General features: G+C 41.9%; 1 protein-coding gene across 2 annotated transcripts in view; it reads left to right on the plus strand.

Moving 5' to 3' along the window:
- Window positions 1-23810, plus strand: part of rxraa (retinoid X receptor, alpha a) — a 107240-nt gene that overhangs the window by 23369 nt on the left and 60061 nt on the right. For both annotated transcript variants that reach the window (XM_087174312.1, XM_023407524.2), the window contains exon 2: window positions 4639-4752. In XM_087174312.1, coding sequence (XP_087030438.1) covers window positions 4639-4752 — 114 coding nt within the window. The remainder of the gene's footprint in view (window positions 1-4638; window positions 4753-23810) is intronic.

Consider the following 23810-nt stretch of genomic DNA (forward strand, 5'->3'; position numbering starts at 1 on the left):
AAAGTGGCCTTTTCTCCTTCAAAATGGATATCATCAAATGGTAGGGAAGACAGTTTGCTGATGGAGCAGATATGCTCAGGGGCAGGGCGAGATGCTTTCCATACTGATGATCGGGATCAGAGAGGGATGCAGCGCTCAGATGAGGAGTGCTTGATTGCTAGCTGATGGGTCCTGAACTGCACTGAAGAAAAGGTAGAGTTGTTTCAGCACAGAGGCTTCATCAGAGTGGTGATTGTTTGTGTAATGTGAGAGTGCTGCGAGGGATTTGCTCTCTTATGGGAAAAGCAAACATCAAAACAATAATCAAGTGTCGGACTTGATGCCTTTCATTTATAGGAAAACAGCATGAAACACATACGTAAAATGTTACAAATAGCATTGCAATATTACTGATTATGGTTGCAAATAACAAATAGTCATTATCGACTCTCTGAACGATTTTAGCAATTATTTGATCAATTGTGTAGTCTGTAAAATTTCAGAAAATAGACAAAAAAAAATGCTTGTCACAAGCTCTCAGAGCTAAGAAACAGAAAATACAAGGCATTTGATTTTATAATTGTTTAAACAATTATCAGAATTGTTGATTGATTACTTAAATGACTAATCTGAATAGTGTGAGCACATGCTGGTCACACTGTATCTATGTATTGTGTTCTTATACTTATTGCATTACTACTCAGCGGTCATTTCCGAATTCATTGGTCATTCACAGTCAAGTCTTTTGTCCTACGCAATAGCATACCGGTGAAGGTGAATGGCATTCACGATGGTAACCGTGGCGATTGATGGCTCCTCTACTTGTCCGTCCTTCCGTGCACTCTACCAGGACCTTATCCCCTGGAGTCCCATGTGGGAAAGGCTTCTTTTTTTTATTGCACCTGGGAGATGCATTAAGGCCCAATGAACTTTGACCTTGGGCTTGATCACCCTGGCAACACGGGACACGAACAATCGTAACGCTTTAAGAGAGCTCGGCTGCAATCCCTTAAACTCTCATAAATGCTTGAATGTATTTCAAAGACTTTAGTTTGTGGGATCTTGTAAAGTCTGGAAGCGCTTTCACTGATGTATCTGTGATAAATGAGAATTTTCTGTTAATGAAAATACTTCAGCTGGGCTCTTATCAGTGAGTTTTGTTATAATGGCAAATTTACACACCTTTGTTTCATTAGAACCTTGTCATTAAGCCTTTCTTTTATTAGCCTTATATCAATAAAAAACCCCTTCTTTCATTAGCGGAACATCTCAAAGGCTTGCCTTCATTAGCACAAGGTTGTAAATGCTGGATGCAATTTCATTAGCAGCCTATCTTTAATGAGGAAACCCCCAGCGTGTTTACATTGCTCTGATCCCCCATGATCGCTGGTAAGGATAATGCTGATTGGCTGTTTGAGGGGGGAAGGTTTGAGCTTGTCCCCCCGGAAGATTTGATCATGAAATTATTAAAGCCAATGAGATCCTCGCTGCTCAGAAGTGAAGACCAAGATCAAACATTTCTGTAATCAAGGTCCTGCCACAGAATACCAGTCAAGACATAATGATGCAGTGTGACAGAGACAATTTAATGGTGAGACATGTACCAACCTTACCACTCATGACAGCATAACCTGAACCTGCACATACACGTCCATGCTACTGCCGCACTTTCATCATTTACTTCAAGGCTTGAAAAGTAAAGCCCTTCACTGAAACTGATTTATGATGCCAACAGGAAAAAGACACATACTCAAATGCTAGTTTCTTCTAATATTTTTGCAGCTGTCAAGTAACTGAATGTTTGATGATTCCTTTTTTGAAATTTGGTTTCTTGAAAATGGTGCAGTGTCAAAACTTAAATGTTTTATAATTTATAGATGTGTATTTACATTGAGAATAACAAAGGATAAAGTTCCTTTTTCAGAGATGCAGAGGTCAGGTTAGGGTTTAAACTAATTTGTTCCATTTTCTAGCTCTGTCTTCAAGCTTTAGTTGAAATTCCAAGTGTTTGAAGCCCATACTTTAGCATTACTGTGTCTCGTGGGAACTTTATCCCAGTGGATGGCTCGCAGGGTTGGGCTTTTTTGGGGAGGAGCTGCTGTCTGCTTAGTTTACTCTTGATTTTGGAAAAGTCCAACTTGACTGGGAGCCTGGACTCATATGTTAATGTCTTAATGTTTAGTGACATTGCTCAGAGCTCTATACCATGTGTTCCATTATTTGCCCTTTGACCCCTTTGTACAACCAGGAATGTGCCGTGTTCATGGAGAATTGATTCATTTGGCAACGATGGGGAAAATGTGGCAGAATAAAGTACATGGAGCAGGATTTTAATAAATCTAAATTTCTCCTACCTCATCCATGAGTACTGACATAATTCCTTCTTCACTGAGATACTAAAGTAGGAGGAATAGGAATAAGGAAGAAATAAAAGAACACAGAAGAGGAAGAGCTCACAGTTAAATGAATCAGATCCTCTTAAAAGATTTTTGAGGATAACAAACAACCCTGAAACATTCGAATGCACAGATGATAGAAGATGGAATGGTTAATTGATTTTGATGTCCTTTTGTTTCCTCATTTTGTTTCCTTGTCACTTGGAAATGTAGGCAATATGGGCTATTTAGTTTGTCTTTATATTGTAGTTTACAATTACATATGCATGGTATTATATATCAGTACTTTTATGAACTTTCTTGTAGGCATTAAGGTTAATTATACTATTACTATTTGTTGTATAGTTTAAAATGTGTGTGCTACATCTGGTTCTGGATTTCATTAATTTTTTGTATGAATGACACAATTTTAAACAACTCGAGTTCTTGTGTTCGGGTGATGAGCCAATGACAGATATCTCAAATTTGGTCAAATCCCTCTGAATTGGTTTGAATTGATATATGGCATCAAAGCTAAAAGGGAAAAAAATGTTTGAATGTAGTTTTGGGGGATGTTAATCCCCTGAGACTGACAACAAATTTACAGCTTATTCAGAACTTAATCACACAGACACACACAGTAATGAGTCAAATCCAGTCAGCTTTTGAACTGTCATTATGGAGAATCAGCAACACAAATTGTCATTCCTTTTTATCATTCCTGCCTTTCCAGCATGCCTTTACTCTTAATGATGACCATAAAACTGTTGTTTTGAGTTGACATTTTCCAACATTTGATAACAACAATAGCATAAATTCTGCTCAGAAACAATGAGATAAAGCTCATGAGGAGATACTTGTTTACTTATAGTTTAATGAGAGTCTGTTTTATGTAATTCATGACTTGTTTTGCCTTGTCAGTCCCTGCTTCATCCATAATACTAATCAAAGCTTTGAAGAATGCATTGGGCATGAAACGCCACCCCAGCCCCACTCCCCCTGCACACCCCCTCTGCACATGCACATGGCACACACTCAGGCTTGCACACCCTCACAAGCAAGAAAGTATCAGCATCCCAGACAGCTTATCACGGGGAACTAATTCAGTATCCCTTTGCCTGTTTTAAATGTCATTCTCTGAGCTCATCTGGAGTGACATGTTTTTCATGGTGGAAATAAAGGCGCTTTATTGAGCTCAGAACACAGTGATGGGGGGCTCCTCTGCCTGCTGCTCTTGATATTTGCTGGAAATCTAAAGGTCCTCATGAGGAATGAATAAAGTTTGGATTTGCAGAGACCTGCCGATGCCAATGAGATCCGCATGAGTTACCCCAGTCGATAAAGACAAGAGTGAATCCTCCGCTGACTGAGAAATGCACACAAAGTGCACACAGAAGTTTCCACTTTGGCTGGAGGCTACAGTGTCAATCATGAAATCAAATGCCACTCAGTGTTTTTAAGTATGGTTAGGGTTAGTGGTTAGCGAGTTTGGCACGTTTTTGCAATTTAGGGATTAATAAGTGGTCCACTTGATTCCAGCTTCCTTGTCTTTTTACTTTTTTTTTTTTACATTCCCCATGACTTTATAATATCAGGGTCCTGTGATTCAAGAAATATTTCCCAAAATTGCGGCTATTTCTGCCAATCTAGGTTTATTTGTTGCTCTTCTTCACTGTTGGATGATGTCAGTGACTGGTGAGCACTGGTCCGGAGGGGGTACAGCCTACTCAGTTGCTTCATTGTCCAGGATAATGACTTCCCTATTGAAAATGACCTCTTTGACCCCAGAGACAGACAGTAAGACGGCCTCGTCCAGCCCCTCGAGGCACTTGGGCTTAATCTGACATTTTGCACACAGAAGAGCTGCTAACCTCTGTCCCGTGCCTGGCCGCTTTTTTTGTCCTCCTCCAGGCTAGCCTCACCCAGAGTTCTGCAGGTTCTGTCCACTGTCTGGACCCTTCACCCTGGGTATAGCCACACAGCTGACATGAGCAGTGAGTGTAGGTTAGTGGAGAGGTCCAGATGGCCACAGGCCTTTTTAAATGTGAGAGGTTGGCTGGGTCTGATGGTGGCACAATGCTGTAGGGAATTTATTTATTTTTATTTTTTTAACTTGTTGCCTCTTCCCCCCATGAACACAAAGAGCCTCTAAAGGCAATGTCTTCATTTTGGCATTTACCTTTTTCAGCTGGTGTCAGAGGAGTCCTGTTTCTTTTTTTTCCGTTTTCTTTATTTATTATTTTTTTTTTACGCCTCTTATTTCTCTTCATCTCTTTCATCGCAGGGTTCCTGAAGCCCCAGTGCTCGTTGGCTCCTCCCATGCAGCGGGGTCGCTCAGGCGAGGCATGTTCCTGTTTCAGTGGCGTGTGTCCCCTCCATCAGCGTCGCCTATCCTCAGGTAATACTGACTGCACTGTATATACTGTTAGGTACTTGTGTAAAATGTAGGAGAATTTATTGTCTGTGAACTACCAGGTAAGAAATGCATTTGGTGTTATTGTGTATCTATATAAAAACAGTGAGTGGATGCTTTGAGAGTGAACCACCAGTTGCAGGTTAGAAACTGCGTTTTTATTAGAAAAATTAGTCATGAGGAGGCTGTTATTTTGAAAGTGTGCCCCATGACCTGATGCGCCTAATGAAAGTCTCTGCTCATCCAAAATAGCATCTCATCTCATTTAATTCAATCTGCTTTCAGAGACATCAAAGGAAGATCAAGTGATATTTTTCAGTATGTAGTTATATAGTTTTGGTTTTATTAGGTGTAATTGAGATAATTATTATGTCCCTTAACAAAATTAACAATATTACCTTGAAAGAAAACTCTTTTGTAAACATATAGAAATGCTTTTTTTCTTTTTTTTTCTGTGATGATTTATTTGAAGGGGTTTCATCATATAGTCTAAAGTATGGCTCGTTTGTGCTCCACAATGTACACATACGCACACACCATCGCCTGCAGTCAGGGGTGTGGCTGGGGGCCTTTTTGGAGGCAGCGTTCAGTCTGGATTTCATGATTAATGGTGTCTTTGCATGTGGAGCCACAGTGATCGACACGTTAACAGAGGTGCTCTGAGATCAGCCCCCTTCCTCCAAATACCTTTGTCCCCCCCACACATACACTCCCACATCCCAACCCCAATGGCTAATGAGTAGGGGACCGACCTGTGCAGAACATGTGGTTAATGCTGACACATTTATCACTCTATCCCCAAGGCTCGCTCCTTCTGCAGTGTCAGTGCCGTGAGCAGCTGAGCTGCCTGTCATGTGAGGAGAGCATGACTCGTATGGCAAGTCACAAACATATAAACAGCTCCACCACAGCAGCTGTTTGATTTTAAAGTTAGAAGCTTTTGATTTTTTTTTTTTTTATCCTTGAGCTAATACATCTCAGCACAAGGAAGAAATAGAAGTGTGCAGGCTTATTCTGTTATTTTGTGGTGGTTCTGAAAATATGTCTAACATATAAATGATAGAATATCTTCCTCAGTCTGTTTTTTTCAGCCACTTATTGTTGGACAACATCCTTATAGAAACTTTGTGCTTTTCCTTCTTGTCTTGTTTTGAATTAACTCAGAGTACAAATCATTCAGACTCCTTCCTGGTTTGCTTGATTTAATTCATTTCTACTCCAGTTGAAGAGCTCTTAGCTGCATTAGTGGAATTTGCTCTGTGAAGTGGTTCAGTGGATTTAAAAACATATAGTAAATGTTCTGTAAAATTGGTCTTCCTAACCTTTCAACCTGTTTCCCAAACAAGGACACATACGGGAAAACACTTAATGTTTCAATGTCAAATAAAAGGCATTAAAATGCTTCTTTTTTTCAGTAAAGACAGCCAAAAAATCACAAGTTCTAGATAACATTTACATTTGATCACACTATAATACCTTAAGGTGTTTCCATATTTTGAATCATACCATTATATCTAACAATGATACAATCCATCTTACCAATATCATTACGCTGATTAATTCTATTACTGCACACATTTACTGGCTTTTTGTTGTTTTTTATTTTAGTCAAAATTTTGCCCTGAAGGATCAGAAACAGAATTGTCCTTAATAATCTTGAAACAGGCCGTTCTTTAAAAATGGAATGAAAATGTGAATGTACAGTATACTAGTGTATCACATCTGGTCATTGATACTACACTATAAAGTGTATGCAGTTTTTATTACCATGGGCTGGTTGTTACCTAAGACCTTCTTGTAAGTGCAAAGTGACGGGAAGTTCATAGCAGGACACTGAGCCTGAACCAGCAACAGGGACATCATTCCCATCTGCCTCAGCAGATGTATACTTGTCTAACACTTGTTGGAAAAAAAATTGTTTTTTCTTACTGTATTTTTAGTCCCCTTAAAAGCAAATAGAAAATGTAAATCCAAATATCTTTCTCTCTGGAAGATCAAGGATTTTTTTTTTTTTTTTTTTTTTTTTTTTTGTCTCAGTTGAGATGAGATAAGAACCCACCACTCTCTCCTTCACAGGCAAATACTTTTTCATGGACAAGTTTGAGCATGATCGGTGAGGTGCACAGTTTTTCCACCAACCTCACCCCCATCTTTGTGTATTTTACAGAGCTATCTTGATTGATTGCAACATTTTTTTTTTTACTGTTACAGCCTGCAGTAAGGGTGGACGTGTTTCCTGAACAATTAGGAGCATCTGGATTAGAAGTGTAGTCTTTCTGAGGTAAAAAGAAAGGAAAACAAAGAGGGAAAACAAAGGTTTTCCTTCTTTATGTTGTGGCTATATGAGTCACACTGGATTATTTTGTCTACCTCAGACTCAGGGGCAAATGGAGGAGTGGGGAGGAGGAGTGAAAGTGTTGAAAAGTTGGGTTTTACTATCTTTCCTTGTTGCTTTTTTCACTACAGGAGCTGTTAAACAAATTCAGTGGTGCTTCCTGAGTAGCCCAGAGCAGAGTGTACTAAAGCAAGTGAAGTAACTGTTAGCAGCAGAGAGTGGACAGCCTGGAGTCTAAAGTTTATAGACCCTGTAATAATCATGGGTCTAATTATGGAACGTGTTACTATAAATCCACCAGTGTCCCCAGATTGTGTGATTGTCCTCCAATCTCGACGTTCCAGCCGCCCGACTACGGCCACAATGACAAGCTGCTGTGGGAGGCGTGAGGCGTGTAGCGGTGACCAAGCAGGAGGTTTTCTGGGAAAGCTTGTGAGCCTCGCCCGGGGAGCTGTATTCAGCAGCGATCTGCTGAACTCCAGGCTGCACACTGATGTGGCCGGGCTCTGGTTTCAGTGGTTTTACATTGTTTGGGCTTTTCAAAAACAAACTCTTACTGGAAAGGGACCGTGAGAAACGTAGTGTTCGGGACCTTGTTTTTCCGCAGGATTATTTCAAAAAAGCAATCATTTAGTGTTTTTTATTAGAAAAACGAGTCATGATGGGAAAAACTTTTTTTTTTCTCTTCTTCTTTTTTTGGAATTGTGGTGTATGAGGTGAGAGAGAATGGAAAGCGTAAAAGAGAGACGGCATTGAAAACAGGGCTTTTTGAAAAGGCCCTCACAATGCAGGCCTTGTGCTGTGATTTGGTCTGTCCTCACCGAGCTGAGCAGAGGAATGGAAAAGATTATCCGCAGGAATGTCTGGGGTGCCCTCAAACGGAGCGGGCCGCGTGACTGGCCAATGGGAGCGAGGCCTGCAGAGCGGCGGGCTAATTTTTTCCTGATGAACTCAGCCGCCTGCTCCACAATGCAGTCTGATTGCCAGGGCTGAACTCACATATGGTCCCTGTTTGGAGGGTCCAAATGACAGGACCAATTCTGCCTGGAGAGAAAAGGAGGTGGGGGTGTTAGACGTAGATGATTATTACTGGCTCCCCCTCTTTTTTATTTCGTTAGCTCTGGATGTGGCTAACTGGTGTGCCGGAAACGCACCAACATGATCTGACTGTCCCGTCTTCTACCTGCTGAGATTTACACACCAGATGTATTGTTTGGTTTTGTTTCATCACTTTTTATTAGTGCTGTTTTGTTTAAATGAGTAGCAATTATGCTCAAAGCCAAGCCACATTAGTGCTCACGGCAGTCCCACTTCATTACCGTGCCTCAGAATTATCTCACTGCCTCACAAATCCTGCCAATTAATTTGGAACCCATTTACTATTCAGAGGACTTGGAAAGATGCTTTGCCCCCTCCACCTACAACCAAGCCAGAGTAAACTACAGGGAAATGCAAGTGACAGAGCTCCAGCTCTGCGAGGAATGTGTGTGTATGTGCTCATTGTTTTTCTATGTAGTGCTTTTTTGCATCAGCATGGCAGTAAAAAGCCATGTGGTGGGGCTCAGGAGAGACGCAGCATGTGTTTGTAGACCTTGTGGTCACACAGCGGGGTCTGAGAGTAGAGGTTGGGGTGTGTGTGGGGGGGGGGCAAAGGAGGCTAAGGAGAGGGGCTGGGGAGGTTTTGGCGAGTTAAAGTGGCTCCCGGCTCCTCATATTTCCCATCGCGGGGTCCTGCAGAGGTGAGGAGGGTCACAGAGAGGGAGCTCGTTAGCCTCGGCGTGCTCTGTGCTCCCCGTGCTCCCTGTGCTCTAATTGGCTGGCCGGAGTCAGCGCTGTCCCTGGCTGCTTCCTGCTAGGTCAGAAACCAGAGGGGCCATAGCATGCCAAGTTGCAGATTATGGGCCTTGGCCCCCGTTCATCAACACACACACACACACACAGACACATACACACTAGACTTTGTTTTTAATACACTAACTAACTATCACAACTCATCTAACACAGCAAGCAGTTAATATCTTGGTTTTTTGTAATGTAAGGTGGTTTACTTAAGACCAGAGGACTGTGGTTTGTCAAAACTGGGATAAGAACTGCCAAAATATTCAGTTAATTGGCTTTGAATTTTGAATTTATATTAAATTTATCAGATACTGTGAGATGCAGTGGCTGTGGTTCTCAAGAACCAAAACGTTTTCTTGTACTGTTATTTAGAATGACTTTCAAGTCCCTGACATTTAGAGAAGGCTTTATTTATCATTTGTTGTAAAAACGGGGATGGGAAGCAGAAATATTATACAGTGTAACAGGAGGAGATTTTGGGAACATGGGAACAATAATAGTAGCAATCCAACCTGGTTAGTATCTCTTCTTACTCTATTCAATCACAGAATAGGGATGCTCATTGTTGTAAAATTTGCCATTTACTTGAATAGTAGTTAGTTTTGCTGCAGTGTTTTTGCAGAACAACAGACATCTGTTGTCTCTTGATGTCACACAGCACGGGGGTTGTTTAAAAAAAGAAAAAGGAAAAATTGGCTCTTATCAAATTTAAAAATTAAGGCATTCTCACAACAACATATACAAACCAATATAAACATTTTGGTTTACATTTTGTACCAATATATTTTGTTTTATTATTAGTCAATTTATTGCAGAACCAGTGACCTACTGCAAAGCCACATGTTTTATAAGGTCACATTTAAACCTGCATTAATAGATTTTTTAGCCACTTTTGGGCAGTGCGAAAGGCTGTAAACACAGCATATCACATTAACACATTGTAAAGTTGATATGACGAATGTGTTTGCAGACACAGACCAACCTTAGCATTCATTTGGAGTTGTGTTTGTGGCCACATTACAGAGTCCAATAGTCAGTCTTTTTTTAATCTCTACCAATGTCTGAGGGAAATATCTGGCTCTAGATATTCTGCTATGTACACCAGCTAGTCGCTAACATTGACTGTCTATCGATTGGTACAGAGTGTACAGTTGGTTTATTTATTTTTCTAACAGCTGCGGCTGGTAGCAACGTTCATGAGAGCGGAGAGAGTGAACCAAAACAATAACACTGTGGCCACTGAGCTCAAAGATGCTAAAATGCCACATAGAGCTGAGGGGATCTGCTCACACTGATGATAAGTCTCTGCGGGATTGTCAATAAAAATGACACCTTTTACACTACATGTAATCAATTGATCAATTGAAAAATAAAAGTATTGATTGGAGCAGCTTTAAGAAGGAAACTTTGATTGACTTTAAAGGCAGTGCATAATTTTTTTCTTTATATTTATTTCTGGACTTATTTCTGGACTTTTTAATGTGTCCAGATATCTTTGCAATTCTGCTCTTTTTGTGTCCCTTTATGTTGCTCCCTGCTAACCTCTCTGCTAGTTCTTTTATCCAAAGAATACCCATAATACCTGTCCATCATGTCTGTCAATGGGATTCCCCCAAGTAATATGGCCCCTGGTGGCCAGCTGCCACCACAGCAGCCGCCAGGATGCATCTGCAGAGGTGGAGGTCTCTGTGCTGCACAAAGTGACGGCAGCCATCCACGGCGGGTCACTAGAAATCAGAGCGACTAAGCCTTTGATAACTCTCTGAGCCTATAATCTCCCAGCAGCACCATCAGAGTGAAATACTATCTCATTGTTACAGCACAAACCCAGCGGAGAGTGAGGTGAGCAGGCAGCCCGGGACACAGGGGACAGGCAGGAAATGGTCGTATCCCCGCTCTCATGCAGTCATCTCCACAGTGTAATTAAGGGTGGTAGAGTTGTCGGCTGAGAGTTGAACTTGAATTTTTAACTAAGCTCAAATTCTCAAAGGCTGTCATCATGAATTTAAATTTGGATCATGGTACCACAAAAGAAACAACATTTAAATTTGAATTATCATGAGTACAGCATAATTTAATGGCTAATAAATTTTTGGAGCAGAATACAAATTTACCCATTGTTCCTTGTCCCTTTTAAAACAAGAGAGGACTCTTTGTATTATTTCAAAGAGAAAACCTTTTTATTTTAAAAGCATTTTCTGTTGCAATCTTTATATTTAGCTGAAGGATAATATATTCTCTTCCAGGCAGTTTTACACAGATGAGGTGAAATTACATTCTGCCACAGATTCCAGCTCTCCTCGGAGTTGAACCTGACCCCATGAGTGAGGTTTACAGTACAGGCTTTGCATCTGGAAAGAAGAGAGAAAAAAAGAAAAAGAAACCCTGCATTTTTTATTAACATTAATTAAACATGAATAAGCAAGTTCTCATTCTTCAGGCCCCACGTTGCCTAACATAGAACAGTATGTTAATCACGACGAAGCATGTCGGGTTCCACTGAAATATATGGGCAAATTAAGGAACGGCATGAATATAAATGAGCATGTACATTTTAACCCAGATATTTCAGTGCTGATTCTGTCTGTGCCGTGGCCAGCTGATAGAAACATCAGAATCAGAGGCTGCAGTGTCACTTCAGCTCTCCTGGCTGCTCGAGCCCGATCATGAATGCTGTGTTTATATCAGCGAAGCTGACTCAAGTGTTGAGGGACACTCGCCTCCTCTAACCACAGATAAACGTGGAGGGATTGGGATGTGAAAGAATTGCATGTGTGTGTGTGTCACATTTGCAAAAGAACAGTTAGGCTGGATCATGACACACTGGACTTCACTGTGCAAACAAACATTGAGAAATGTGTTCTTTGTGTGTTGAATAACACACTGCAGGGATAGATTGTAAAAATACAATGGAGAAAAAAAAAACTGCCATATGTGTTGTGATAGATGAACATGATTAAAAACAAGAGGGCAAAGTAAGATATGATTTTTGAGAAATGCCATCAAACAAGCTGCCTCTTTTTGTTTTTCCTCTTTTCACTAAGATCACGGAGAATCCAAAAAGTTTGCGTTGAACATCTGGATCAGCTAACAGCAGCAAGGCCAGATATTTGGACAAGGCCGGACCAAAGGAAGAGGCCAATTTCTGTGATTTATTTATTAAGTCTTATTTTCTCTCGGAACCATGCGTTTTCTGGTTGTTATGCTTTGCTTGCAACAGCCAAATCTGCTTTGGTAACCATGAAGAACAACAACACAAGAATGCAGGAACATTTTTCTTGGCCTTAGAAACTTGTAGTGTCACTCTGCTGTTTGAACATTGGGTCACGATGATTAATTATGTGGACTTTCTTTAGTGTCTTTATACTGTATGTTATCCATAATGATGTCCACCATAATCTTGTCTCAAAGTTCTGCATGTCCCTCTGTGGCAGCTCCTTGTTTGTTCACTGGCCTGTGTGTTAAGTAGGTGGTGAGGGAGCTCAGGTGTCCTTTAAGAATGGACAGGGAGCTTGTCGCTGTCAGGGGCGGTTCTGGCTGTTCCTCCTCTCACTACAGTCGGTTGCCTCTGTCCTCGTCGATGGGAATTTGAAGGGCAACGGCAGCTACAGATCATCAGACTCTGTGCGTCCCCCCTTGCACCCACAGGAAGAGAGGCAGAGGGGAGAGAGAGAGAGAGAGATAGAGCCAGACAGTCAGGGATGTTGGGGTAGAGAGAGAGAGAGAGAGAGGGGTGAGGAGTTAGAAGAGGAGAGGGGTGGGGGGGACTGTCGGTATTTTGACGCTAAAGTGATTCGACACGCTTGGCATTATAGCCAGCCTGGCAATGGGGGGAGGGGGAGGCAGCGCAACCGAGTTCTTGATCCGAATGTCACCGAAGCCGATCTCATGAAGTGGAAGGTCAGAAACGTAGCACCTGCCGCCCCGGCTCTTGCAGGCTCCGCCCTCGTGCTTCCGCAAAGGGCAAACCAGGACCGAGGGGTGTAGGGTGGAGGTCAGCGAGGTCTGCAGAAGGTGTGTGTGTGTGTGTGTGTGTGTGTGTGTGTGTGTGTGTGTGTGTGTGTGTGTGTGTGTGTGTGTTTGAGTGTGTGTGGTGGGGGAGAGGCAGGGCAGCAGAGCACTGACCTCCCAATGTCACATGTCTCTGCTGCACAGCAACAAGCCCACCCGAGTGCGCTAATGCAGGCCAGTACATGCTGGGATGTGAGAGGTGGAAGTGGGGGGGGGAAGCTTTTGCAAGTCCCACGTGCTTTCTCCTCAGAGAGCCGCTTCTTAAGGTGCATGGAGAAAGAGTGGAGGGAGGAATGATGGTAATGCTGCAGCTAATGGAAATATCTTGTTGGGACTTGGTGTTGGTCTGAGCGCCTGCCGGCCCTTGAGGAGCAGACATGGCTGCTGTGGTGACACTAAAGCTTTAGCCCCTGTTTTACCAAACAAATGACAAGGATTGTGGAGAAGGTCTCAAAGTCTAAAAAATGGTTGTCTTTGATGGGAGCAAAACAATAGTTGAAGGATTATTAAAGCCAGTTTCTTACATTATTTCTACTAGGTATGATAACATGATACTCACCAAAGTAATTGCTGAGATCCTATGGCAACACTGCTACAACAAAGAGCAATAAGATGATCAAGTTAACAGGTTGGAAACAAGGTAACCATTTAGCCAGATTATCTGGCTAAATATATGCCCCCCCCCCCCAAAAAAAAAAAAAAGGTAGTTTCTTACATATATTATAGACCTGAAAATCTGAGTGCTCAACAAGTGACTCAGTGAGTACAATGTTATGATTACTAATAGAAATGACGGCAAAGTCTATGAAAATACGGGGAATTAGCCTTTAAAGCAGCTGTGCTCTTGCCCACTCTCCATGTGCTCCAGGCGCCGACACACCTGGGGCGTTGGTGGGGGAACTGTTGCAGAAAGTTGACCTTTAGTGTATGCCGATGCGGGCGGCTCAGTCAATGGGACTGTGTGATGAAGTAGAGCCTGTGTGAAAGAGCGCACCAAACGCCACAGGGGCATCATGTCCACAAGTCCATTACAGTCACTGACATTGAGCTAATTGACTAACGTGGTTGTGCGGCAGTGGTGGCATGACTTTGAAATGAGGATGGGGAAAGGGAGAGTAATATCCAGAGAGTGGTGGAGATTGCAGATGAGTGGGGGCAGTGGTGGGGGGCAAAGTCAAAACTCAATGGCTCAGCATTGACATATCTCTGGTTGTTATTTATCACATGGTTTTGGCTTTGTGGTTCAGTTAGCCAGACCTTTATGAATCATGCTGATAAGATTTCCTGGTTCACAAACTTTTAAGGTGACTGGAAGGGCAGCATGATGTGAAATAACTACTTGATATATAAAATGCCTAATAGAGCAGGAGTAAGTACCAAGCTGTTTGAAGACATCACCTTCAGCTCTGTGAAACTGTGACAGAAATGTTCTGTTATTTTCTGACATTTCATACAGTGTATGTCATGGGTGTGTTGTCCTCGCTGACACGCTCACCTGCCTCACTCGCTTCCCCCCTGAGGCTGCAGGAGGCTCGCCCAGGAAGGAGTTAATCATTTACTTGACAGTTTTGCACTAAATATTATGAAACCATCTCGAGGACCTGGAACATTTAGTCCCTATCTGTTAATGCTCATCAAGTAAAGATTTCCTCTCCCGGGGAGACAACAGTATCAGGACAAGAGCTTAATGCCGGAAAGAAAAGCTGCCACAGGCCTAATGCCTTTGCTTTTGCTTTTTGCAGGAGCAATCTGTGTATAGTTATGTTCGTGTGTGTATGTGTGTATGGGTGGTTGTGGCTGTGTCCTCAAATGCGCTTGCATGCATATATTTGTTTACGTATATTTACTGTATTTACAAGGCTATGTGCTCTTCATCTCTCTGCCAGCTGTGCTTGACAGGATTGTAGATTTACCAAGTACCACCAGGCGAGGAAGAGCTGAATCACTGCACCCCCCCGCCCCCTCTGAAAATTGGTTTCCGTGCTGTGATTTGTTTTTAACCTTCCTATGTTAACAGTTTATCAGGGTTTGATTTTATAGAACATCTATGTCAAAGGCAAAACGAGCGGCAGCAGCTGCCTGTAACTCAAGCTGATAATGAGCATGTATTTGTGTTTATTTAACAGCCTCCCTGCCATCTGTTCCATGTATTGTGATACACAGGCAGGGCACGTGTGTATGAGCCTGTTGATTACACAACAGCCGGGCTAGTTTTGTGGTGGCAGCGTCTCACCCAACACCAGCACGCTCGCCAGTTCCATTATTCAGACTTTGCTCAGTGGCATGGCGCTCGAGACGAAACAAGACAAGCATACAGACAGTATCAAGTGTCAAATACACATGTATAAACAGAAAGAGATGCTCCATGCACTTATGTCATATTTGTTGTTGATGTGCACACAGATACACATCAGCACAGCACTTACAGAGACATGATTAACACGGGAGCTGAAGCACACGTACAGGAGAGTGACATCATTATGCTTAATACAACAAGAGATGGCTGTGTTTTCCTGCCCTCCATCTGTCAACCAAAGGTCACAGGGCTTAAAAGGAGCATTTAGGCCTCGTGGAAAAACAAACAAGTCTATTATCACTGATGGCACCTTGGTTTTATGTGATAATTAAGCATTTGTTGATTTTTACCTCTCACTGCTTGTCTACATAATCATTATTTGTGAACCCAACACATTTAGCATTTAATGGGAGTGCAAAAATGAATGCCCAAGCACAGCAACACTGTAGGTTACATAATGATCATAACCTGAAAAGTACCCTATTCTCTGAGCAGCATGCCACAAACGGCATTTACAGCATGGCTTTACAGCGTTTAGTTATCTGACTGCATGGGTTATCACTTAAGATGTTGATACCATTTGAAGAGGAGAGATGAAAAGTTGACTTTGGCCTGCTTTAATGGCTGGGAAAATGTCTGATTGATCTTTTATCTCTCAGACTGTTACCTAATGTGTAACCACATCGTGGCAAGTGGTGTTTGTATGTCAGCAGAATTCAAAACAGAGATCTAGATTTTCATAAAACCTTACATAACCTGTGGATATGCACTTTTCTTTTTTATGATGGCTGTGTTCCAAATAAGATATCTTATATCTCTGCTATCTCTGTAAATGCTAATTTCAACATTATATAGCAGTTAGAGGAACATGCCTCATCTTTGGTTGCATGTGAAATGAATATTTATCCCTTATATTTATCAAGAGAAAATGCCATGAAAAATGTTTTTGTAATGAAACAAAATAAATTTGAGGGAATTCATGCCTGATAATGTGATTGTGTAGGTGCACAGAGATCCATGGATCCAAGCAGTGCTTACATATTCTTAAAGGAATACTCCAGCAATTTAGTAATTCACCTCAATAAAGTTGGAAGTACAACAATAGACAGATTTAAAATAAATAAATAAATAAAACATCTAAATCAAAGCGGCAGAACCTGAGATATCCTGACTTTTAGCCTCCCAACCCCTCTGTCTGATTGGCTGGGACATCTTTCATCTTCATGGTTTGATTGGCACGAGAGGGGGACTGGGGGCTCATTTTGCATCTAAATGGTCAGCGGGGAGCAAGAGTGATGGGATCATCCTTAACCGTTCCCATAGTAACTCCTGTGGTGGTTTGAATCCACATTTATGTGACTGGAACACTTTGTATTCTGAGTTATGTTTGTATCATCTTGAAATCCAAAAGCCCTTTTGGACATTAACCCTGGTAGATTGATTTATGGTGTTGATTTACAGAGTGATGCCCAAAATGTTTGACAGGTTGATCAGCTGGACACTGGGCCCCAGTGACCACCTCCCAGTTTAATCTCTCCCATGTCAATCAGCCTATGACAGGCTGTTTAAATGACAAAAAAAAACAAATGTAATTCTACTTGTGCTGCTGCCGATGATGGGCTGTCTACTCGGTTGAGGTCCCCCAGTCCCCTCAAGAAAGAAAGTCAATTACATCAGAACAGTATTAGACATTACTCAGAACAATAACATGGCTGTCAGATCTGAAACATACTCCCATCAATATCCAACAACAGAGTTTGACAGCTGCTGTGACAGACACATCAGTAGTAACATATCAGGACAAGCAGAGCCGCATGACGTCTACATGACAGTCCACAAAGCTCTTTCACAAGGTGATCAGACTGACCTGAGAGCGGGCCCGTAAAACATTTCAGTGCAACAAGAAATGTACAGAATGTCCAATGGATTTCAGGTCTGGATGACATTAACAACAGCAGGAGAGTTTTCGCGAGCTGTGCCATATCAAATATTGAGAGATTCCAGGGAAAAATTCACATTCACAAGAGCATGCGGGGAGGCAGAGCAACGTCCAGATTACTGGCAGAACAGATCGCTGAATAAACAGGGAAAACCAAGTTCCAACATGAGCAAGAGTGCTGTTACAAGTTAGCACACAAGAATCAGTTACTGTGGCTGCTTGTGGTGCATCCGGAGAGGAGGCTTTCCTTTATTTAGGATCTTTGTCAGAATATTCTTCAAAGCCGCAATAAATGTGGAGCAGTGGCTTCAGGAGGAAGAAAAAGGTCTACATGAAAGTGACTGTAAACAACATCTATCATATTTTCTCTTCACCAGAGGCATACGCTGACACTAATAAATCCTTCAGGATGTTTTATCTGCTACTTTATACTGCACATCAAACTGCACTTAGGTTCTGAATGATGCAAACAGCTTCCTTCCTTTCAGCTCTGTCAGAGGAGGAGAAACGTGTGGGTGACTTCTGTCGACTCTCACTGATTAATATGAATGCCAATTTGTTATCCAGGGTTTGTTGTGTGTGTCTTACTAAAAGTGTTTCAGTGTTTTGATTTCATGATTTACATTCACGTACAGTTTAGGATCTTGAGGATAGTGGAGTTTCAGTTGCACCTGGATTTAGTTTAACATCATTCACACTTGATAGACATAGGTTTGTTATGGAATCCAGAATTAAATTTGTACCTGTGTACAGGATAGGACAGTGCAAGTTTGTAGTTCCTGTGCGTGTTTACTTCCATGTTCTATATTACAGGTCCCTTAGCGCAACAAACCAGGAAGACAAAAGGGCCCTGCCTTCCTGTTTGTGTGCTGCTGGGAAGCTGAAGGGGCGGCATGCTTCAGAAATGAGGGGAAATTAGAATCACACTCAGTCATGAATTTACAAACCTCCAGTCATACATGACAAGAAACAAATTTCCACAAAATGCTCAAAGACAAGTGTTGTATTTATCTTCTTTCATGGAGCATACCATAATGTTTCATGTGTCTGAGTGTCATTTCTATGGTTTCTGCGTAATGTACGAGTGTTTGATATTCCTTTCCCGGGTTCCCTCATTAAACTGCGAATTGCAGAGCAATTTCTCAGTGTAACTGAGAGGCTGGACTGCAGCTAATGATGTATCAGAGGATCAACCAGACCACTTGCCTTGCTCTCTGTCTTTACTTATATTTTCATGAAAATGTTGCCTCAGCTGGAAGTGCATTTCTGAAATTTCAGCAAAATAAAATATGAACCAGTGTGTTTCCATCAACGATCTGTATGTGAATATATTCAAAGGGATGTGACAGGAATATAGCACCAGTTGTTCTGATGGCTGCTGCCTACCTAAGATGGCATTTTTTAAAATAATATTTTGGCTTTTTAAAAACAGTCGGATAGAAAAAGACTTTATTTCTCAATTGGCCTCCCCATCCTCCCTCTCCCTATCTTTGTTTTCTTCTCCCTCCTCTGTCTCTCTCCCTCTTTTTCTCCATGCGATTAGTTCTGAATCACGTAAAAGCAGATTTACTTCTCGGCCAACTAAGCCAATAAATACGCTCTATGTGATTGATCCTCCTGCCTGTCTTGTTTACACTGTGTATGCTCGCCTGAGCCCAAAAAGGCCGCTGACCTTTCACACACGGGGCAGCTCACCCTCTTTATCTCACATCATTGTGCAGCTGACGAGTCAATCGCAGCCGATCATGAGGGAAGGTTTCACTGTCGCTAGCAGAGAAAAACACTCAGGCCTGTGTGTGTGTGTGTGTGTGTGTGTGTGTGTGTGTGTGTGTGTGTGTGTGTGTGTGTGTGTGTGTGAGAGAGGGAGGGAGGGAGGGAGGGAGTGTGTGGGAGACGATGAGGGAAAAGGGATGTTTTCCTCCAATGTTCTTGTCCATATAGTTTCATCGCCCCTGACGGGAGTGGGGGTTATTTATTGAGGGGGGGGACATGTGTGGGAGGGAGAGACGGCAGTGTGCAGCCACTGTTTCATCCATTAACTGCTTTGGTGATCTTGTGACCCGCCGCTTCCCTCGGTCAACTCTGGAGTTCAAAGTTTGTCTCTGAAGCTCATCTGCACTTCAGCATCAGAGAGTAAAGGTGTCAATTGGCCCTCTGTTGGTGGCAGACTGGACAAGCATGTTCTGGATCATGCTTTCTGCTGTGTTGTGCTTTGTTCATCTAGTCTGATACTCTGAATGTTTAAAGCTCCTTTGTTGCCTTTATGTTTTTGAATTATTGAGCTCTGGATGTGGACTCTTACACTTTACTATAGTCCAAACAAGTAATTGATTGTTAGTTGTAGTTGGTAGTTAAATTAAGTATGTTTTTTGCTTCAACTCTATTTTCTCCACACTTAAACACATACATAATTGTGTATTGGACCATGGGAGCTGCCATGCATTCATGAGCGCCCCGCAGTACCGTGGCAGTACTGATGGAAAACTGCAGCTGCTGCTAAGATGCTGCTTTCACTGCAGGGCCTGTATAGAAAAAAGTGTTAATGGTTAATCTGCTTCATTTCGGCTATCCTGTCAACCCTCTGAAGATGATAGACTAAGCATGGGAATTGATAAGATGTTATTAATAATACCAATACCGTTATGGATTCTGCTTATCAGCCCGATTCTTATCGATTCCCTCAACAATTCCTGATCTGCTTTCTGCGCCGAAAAAAGTAAAGAAGCTTTTAGTCCCCACTAAGTTACTGCAGCAGCTCAGACAGGTGTGTGGCGAGAAATTAGTTGCACTGAGTGGTATTATCTACCTGGATGAGGTGCTCAAGTAGAGCCTATATGGGAAATGTTGATTTAGGTTTTCTTAGTCAAAGAAAAAAAAATCTAGCATTTTGCTGGTGTTCCCACCCTCACTTGAAATAACCATTCTCCAGACATTTACAACTTGGACTGTTGTCATCTGTCTTCATGGAATGAAGCCACACTTTGCACTGTTTCTTCCTCTCCACCATGACTCCCTCTTCTTGCACTATTCTGATGGTTTAGACAGTTTGGTTCTCAACTGAAACTGGTTTTTGATTCACATCCTTACATTTGAACTGGTGCCCGCTGGCAGCCTGTTCCATTCACCTGTTAGAGCTAATCTTTCCCTTCATTATGCACTTTTGTACTTCTGACTTATTATAACCACAATGATGGCTTTGAATATTGTTGGTTGATTTACTTTCAAGTAGCATGGTTGTGAAAGGAGCTGACCTCCTGTCCATGGCCTGTCCATTAGCATACTTGTTCAAGTATTTCTCCTTTTCTACCATCCTCCATCTTCCTCTTCTCTTTTTTTCTCCCAGCACTCTCCCTGAGGTATGGGGGAAATGGAAAGAGGAAAAAAAAAAAGAGAAAGCTGAGATATTCTACTGGGGATTGTGGGAACCCACTGATAAAGGCTCGCATCTTAATCCATCCTAAGGCCTGTCTTACGGTGTACTATGAGCTTTTATGTGATCATTAAGAGTGTGTGCTTGTATGCACATCCACATGCACACAAGTGTGTGTATGTGGCGTTGCGTATTTGATATGTTAATGTTTTTTTTGTGCAATCACTGATGCAGCAGTTCAGTCCTTTGAATCCTCTATTTGAAAGCTCTTATAGATCTTCAAATATCTTCAATAGAAGCAGGACACACCTCTTCTCTTTGACAACAAGGCAATGTTACTACGCAGTGAGTGCATAACAACTTGTTTTATGGCTCATAAGTGTATTAAAAGCACTAATTAATGTGCCGCAGTTTTCCCTGTAATGCAATGCACTAGGTAAGGATCTCTCTCTCTGTCTCTCTCTCTGAGCTTATGCCTTCAGCTCCCTCGCTCCTCCTTGAGTGTTAGTAGAATTTGGCTGATGTGCGCCAGGGGGAGGAGAGGAGGGAGGCGCTCATCTTGTTTCAGTGCTTTATGAGTCTGACGTGTATGTCTGTAATTGCGGTTATGGGTGATTAAACTCCCGATGCCCCTCAGGATCCACAGCCAGCTATCAGTCAGCGTCAGGCCGAGCCACGCAGCGCCGCTTTCATCCGAGTATCTGTCCCTCACATGATGCTGCTGCATGTCACTCTGTACCATGTTCCACAGTCGACACATAACTATGATAACATTAAAAATAGTAATTAAATAGTAATTGATTAATATGTAACATGTTGTATTGTTTTGTGTCTGAAAAATAGTTAAAAACCCAGCTAAAGTGTAACAATAGTGTTGAAATGGTTAGTTGATAATCACTTCTTGATTTTTATAATAGATCAATAATAACAGTCTTTCTCAAAAATGAAATTTAGCTGTTTTCTCTTTTGTAATTTTCTTCAGACAAAACACTTATTTTGAAGACGTCACCCTTGCATCTGGCAGCTTGAAATATATTATCTGACATTATAATTATTAAGTCTCGATTCATGAAAAAACTAAATTGATTATTTTTATAGTTGCTGATAACGTTTTTGTGAATCAACTAATTGTTTCAGCTCTATTGCGCTGCATCCTCCGTGGCTATGTGTTCCAGATACTTGGTTATAGGAAGCAAATGAGAGGCAAATCATGTCTATTTAAGTCTAAATCTGTATATTATATGTGGGTGGATGGAAGTGGGTATCAGAATGAAGAATCGGTTGATCATTTCACGGTATCTATATGTTTATGCATTCATGCCTGTGCGCAATGTGCTTTCATGCATGGCATCGTATCTATACGGTGTGTTTGCATGTGTGTTTCAATTCTATTTATGGCTAAAAAAAAAAAAAAAAAAAAAAACAAGGCCTTGAGGCCTGCTGCTTCCTGGTCTAATTGGCATGTTAATCATGTCTCTGTGGGTGGGATATCAGTGTGTGTGTTTGTGAAAGATTCATGACTTATCTCAAGAGGCACCGTATGACCGCGGGAGTCCTGTCCTCCTCACCGTCCTGTGCTGACACTCCCATGGCAAGAGGACAGAGTTTCTCTCGACTGAAGAGAGATAGGCAGCCAGGCATCTGAGCCTCAGCCTATCGCATGGATTTGAGTCCAAATAAAACACTTCAGCATGTGTGTGGTAATGAGGAGCTGTGTCTTTGTGTGCACGTTATCTGTCAGTGGCCTCTCCCATTAGTTTGCTAACTTGGCTGAGCCTTTCTCCTCTGTTGATGTTTGGATGTTTTCCCTTGCCCCCCCCCTCCCTCCCTCCCTCCCTCCCTATGCACTACCCTTGGAGGCAGCAAGGAAAAGAAGAGGAATCCCACACCCTCTTTACCCTAAGGACCACTGTTAGTCATGGCTGAATGACCTCATAGACGAGGATGCAGGGTCATGAGGGCAGGAAAAATAACTTGTCAACGCACAGAAAGTCAGGAATATCAAGAAAAAATGGGTGAAGATTAGAAGAGAAAGGAAGAAAAGTTAGACTTGATTGAAGAAGTATCTCCTGTTGCACCATGTCTCAAGCTCTTGCCTAGACTTGACAGAGGCCGAGTGTCTGGGTCAGCCCAGGTCAGCCTTGCTCCATAGTGTAAAGGCAGTTGGGAGGCTGGAGAATAACAGAAGCTAGGGATTAATGTGTGACAGCCCATGTCGACCTGAAACAGCATGAATACACTGAACTTTTTCACACTGTCATGCTTCTTTATGCGCTTTTAAAAACAAACTGCTACAAGTTGTTTTTATCAACAGTACAAAAAGCTCCTTATTGTGTCATCTGCCTTATTTTCTATTTAAGACATAAATGAATTTCTAGAAAATTGTTGATTTCTATTGGAAACAGCCTGAGATTCTTTATACTTTTTTAAATGGACAATTTAGGACTTAATTAACAATTAAAATGATTCAGTGAGATTTTTATGGTTTTAATTCTCGTATCTCCAAGCAATGATTTATTAGAGTCAGAACCGAACACACTAATAGTTAATTGTAACAAAGATTCTTGGTGTTTTCAAGCCATTTAATCTACTTCCTCTTTACACTGGGTGAAGCAAAAAACATCCCTCTTAATTTGGTGCAGATGCAAACAGAAGCTTCTTCTGAAACCCCTCCAGACTTTTTGAATGACACTCATCATCATCCATCTTTTGTCCATTATCCAATCAAGACACAACTCTGATTGAAGAATGCATAAAGAGGTCAAACTGCTGTATTTTCTCCTGCTTTGATCCCTGATGAAGACTTCAATAGTACTTCATGCTCTGCTCTCATATTCACTTAAAGATTGCACCCCTGTTTTCTTCAAGAGTGGCGTATGTTTCTTGAGTGCATCGTAATTCTTACCCCTTGATTACATCACTGTCCTTTTAGACCTGTACTCAATAATAATGATTCTTGACAATTCTTGGTGTTTTTGAACCTTTTAATCTACTTTCTCCTTTCACTTGGTAGAGCCAAACAAAAAAAACAAAAAAAAAGAAATCCCCCTTAGGTTGGTGGAAAAACCCGAGCTGAAGCTCCTTTTGAAAGTCTTGCTGGACAGCGTGTGTTTGTTGGAAAGCTGCCAGTGAAAATGCAAGAGAGGGGAAGTCAGCAGACTGGCTGTCTTCTGTTCACTGTTGTTCAGATTGACTCTGTCAGGCTGGCCTTTGAGGCCCGTGATCCAGGTGGTCTGTTCTCCGCGGCGTCCCC

The sequence above is a fragment of the Seriola lalandi genome, unplaced genomic scaffold (assembly GCF_002814215.2).
Source record: "Seriola lalandi dorsalis isolate HSWRI2012SDOR001 ecotype SW California unplaced genomic scaffold, Sedor1 jcf7180002054337, whole genome shotgun sequence".
Classification (NCBI taxonomy): Eukaryota; Metazoa; Chordata; class Actinopteri; order Carangiformes; family Carangidae; genus Seriola; species Seriola lalandi.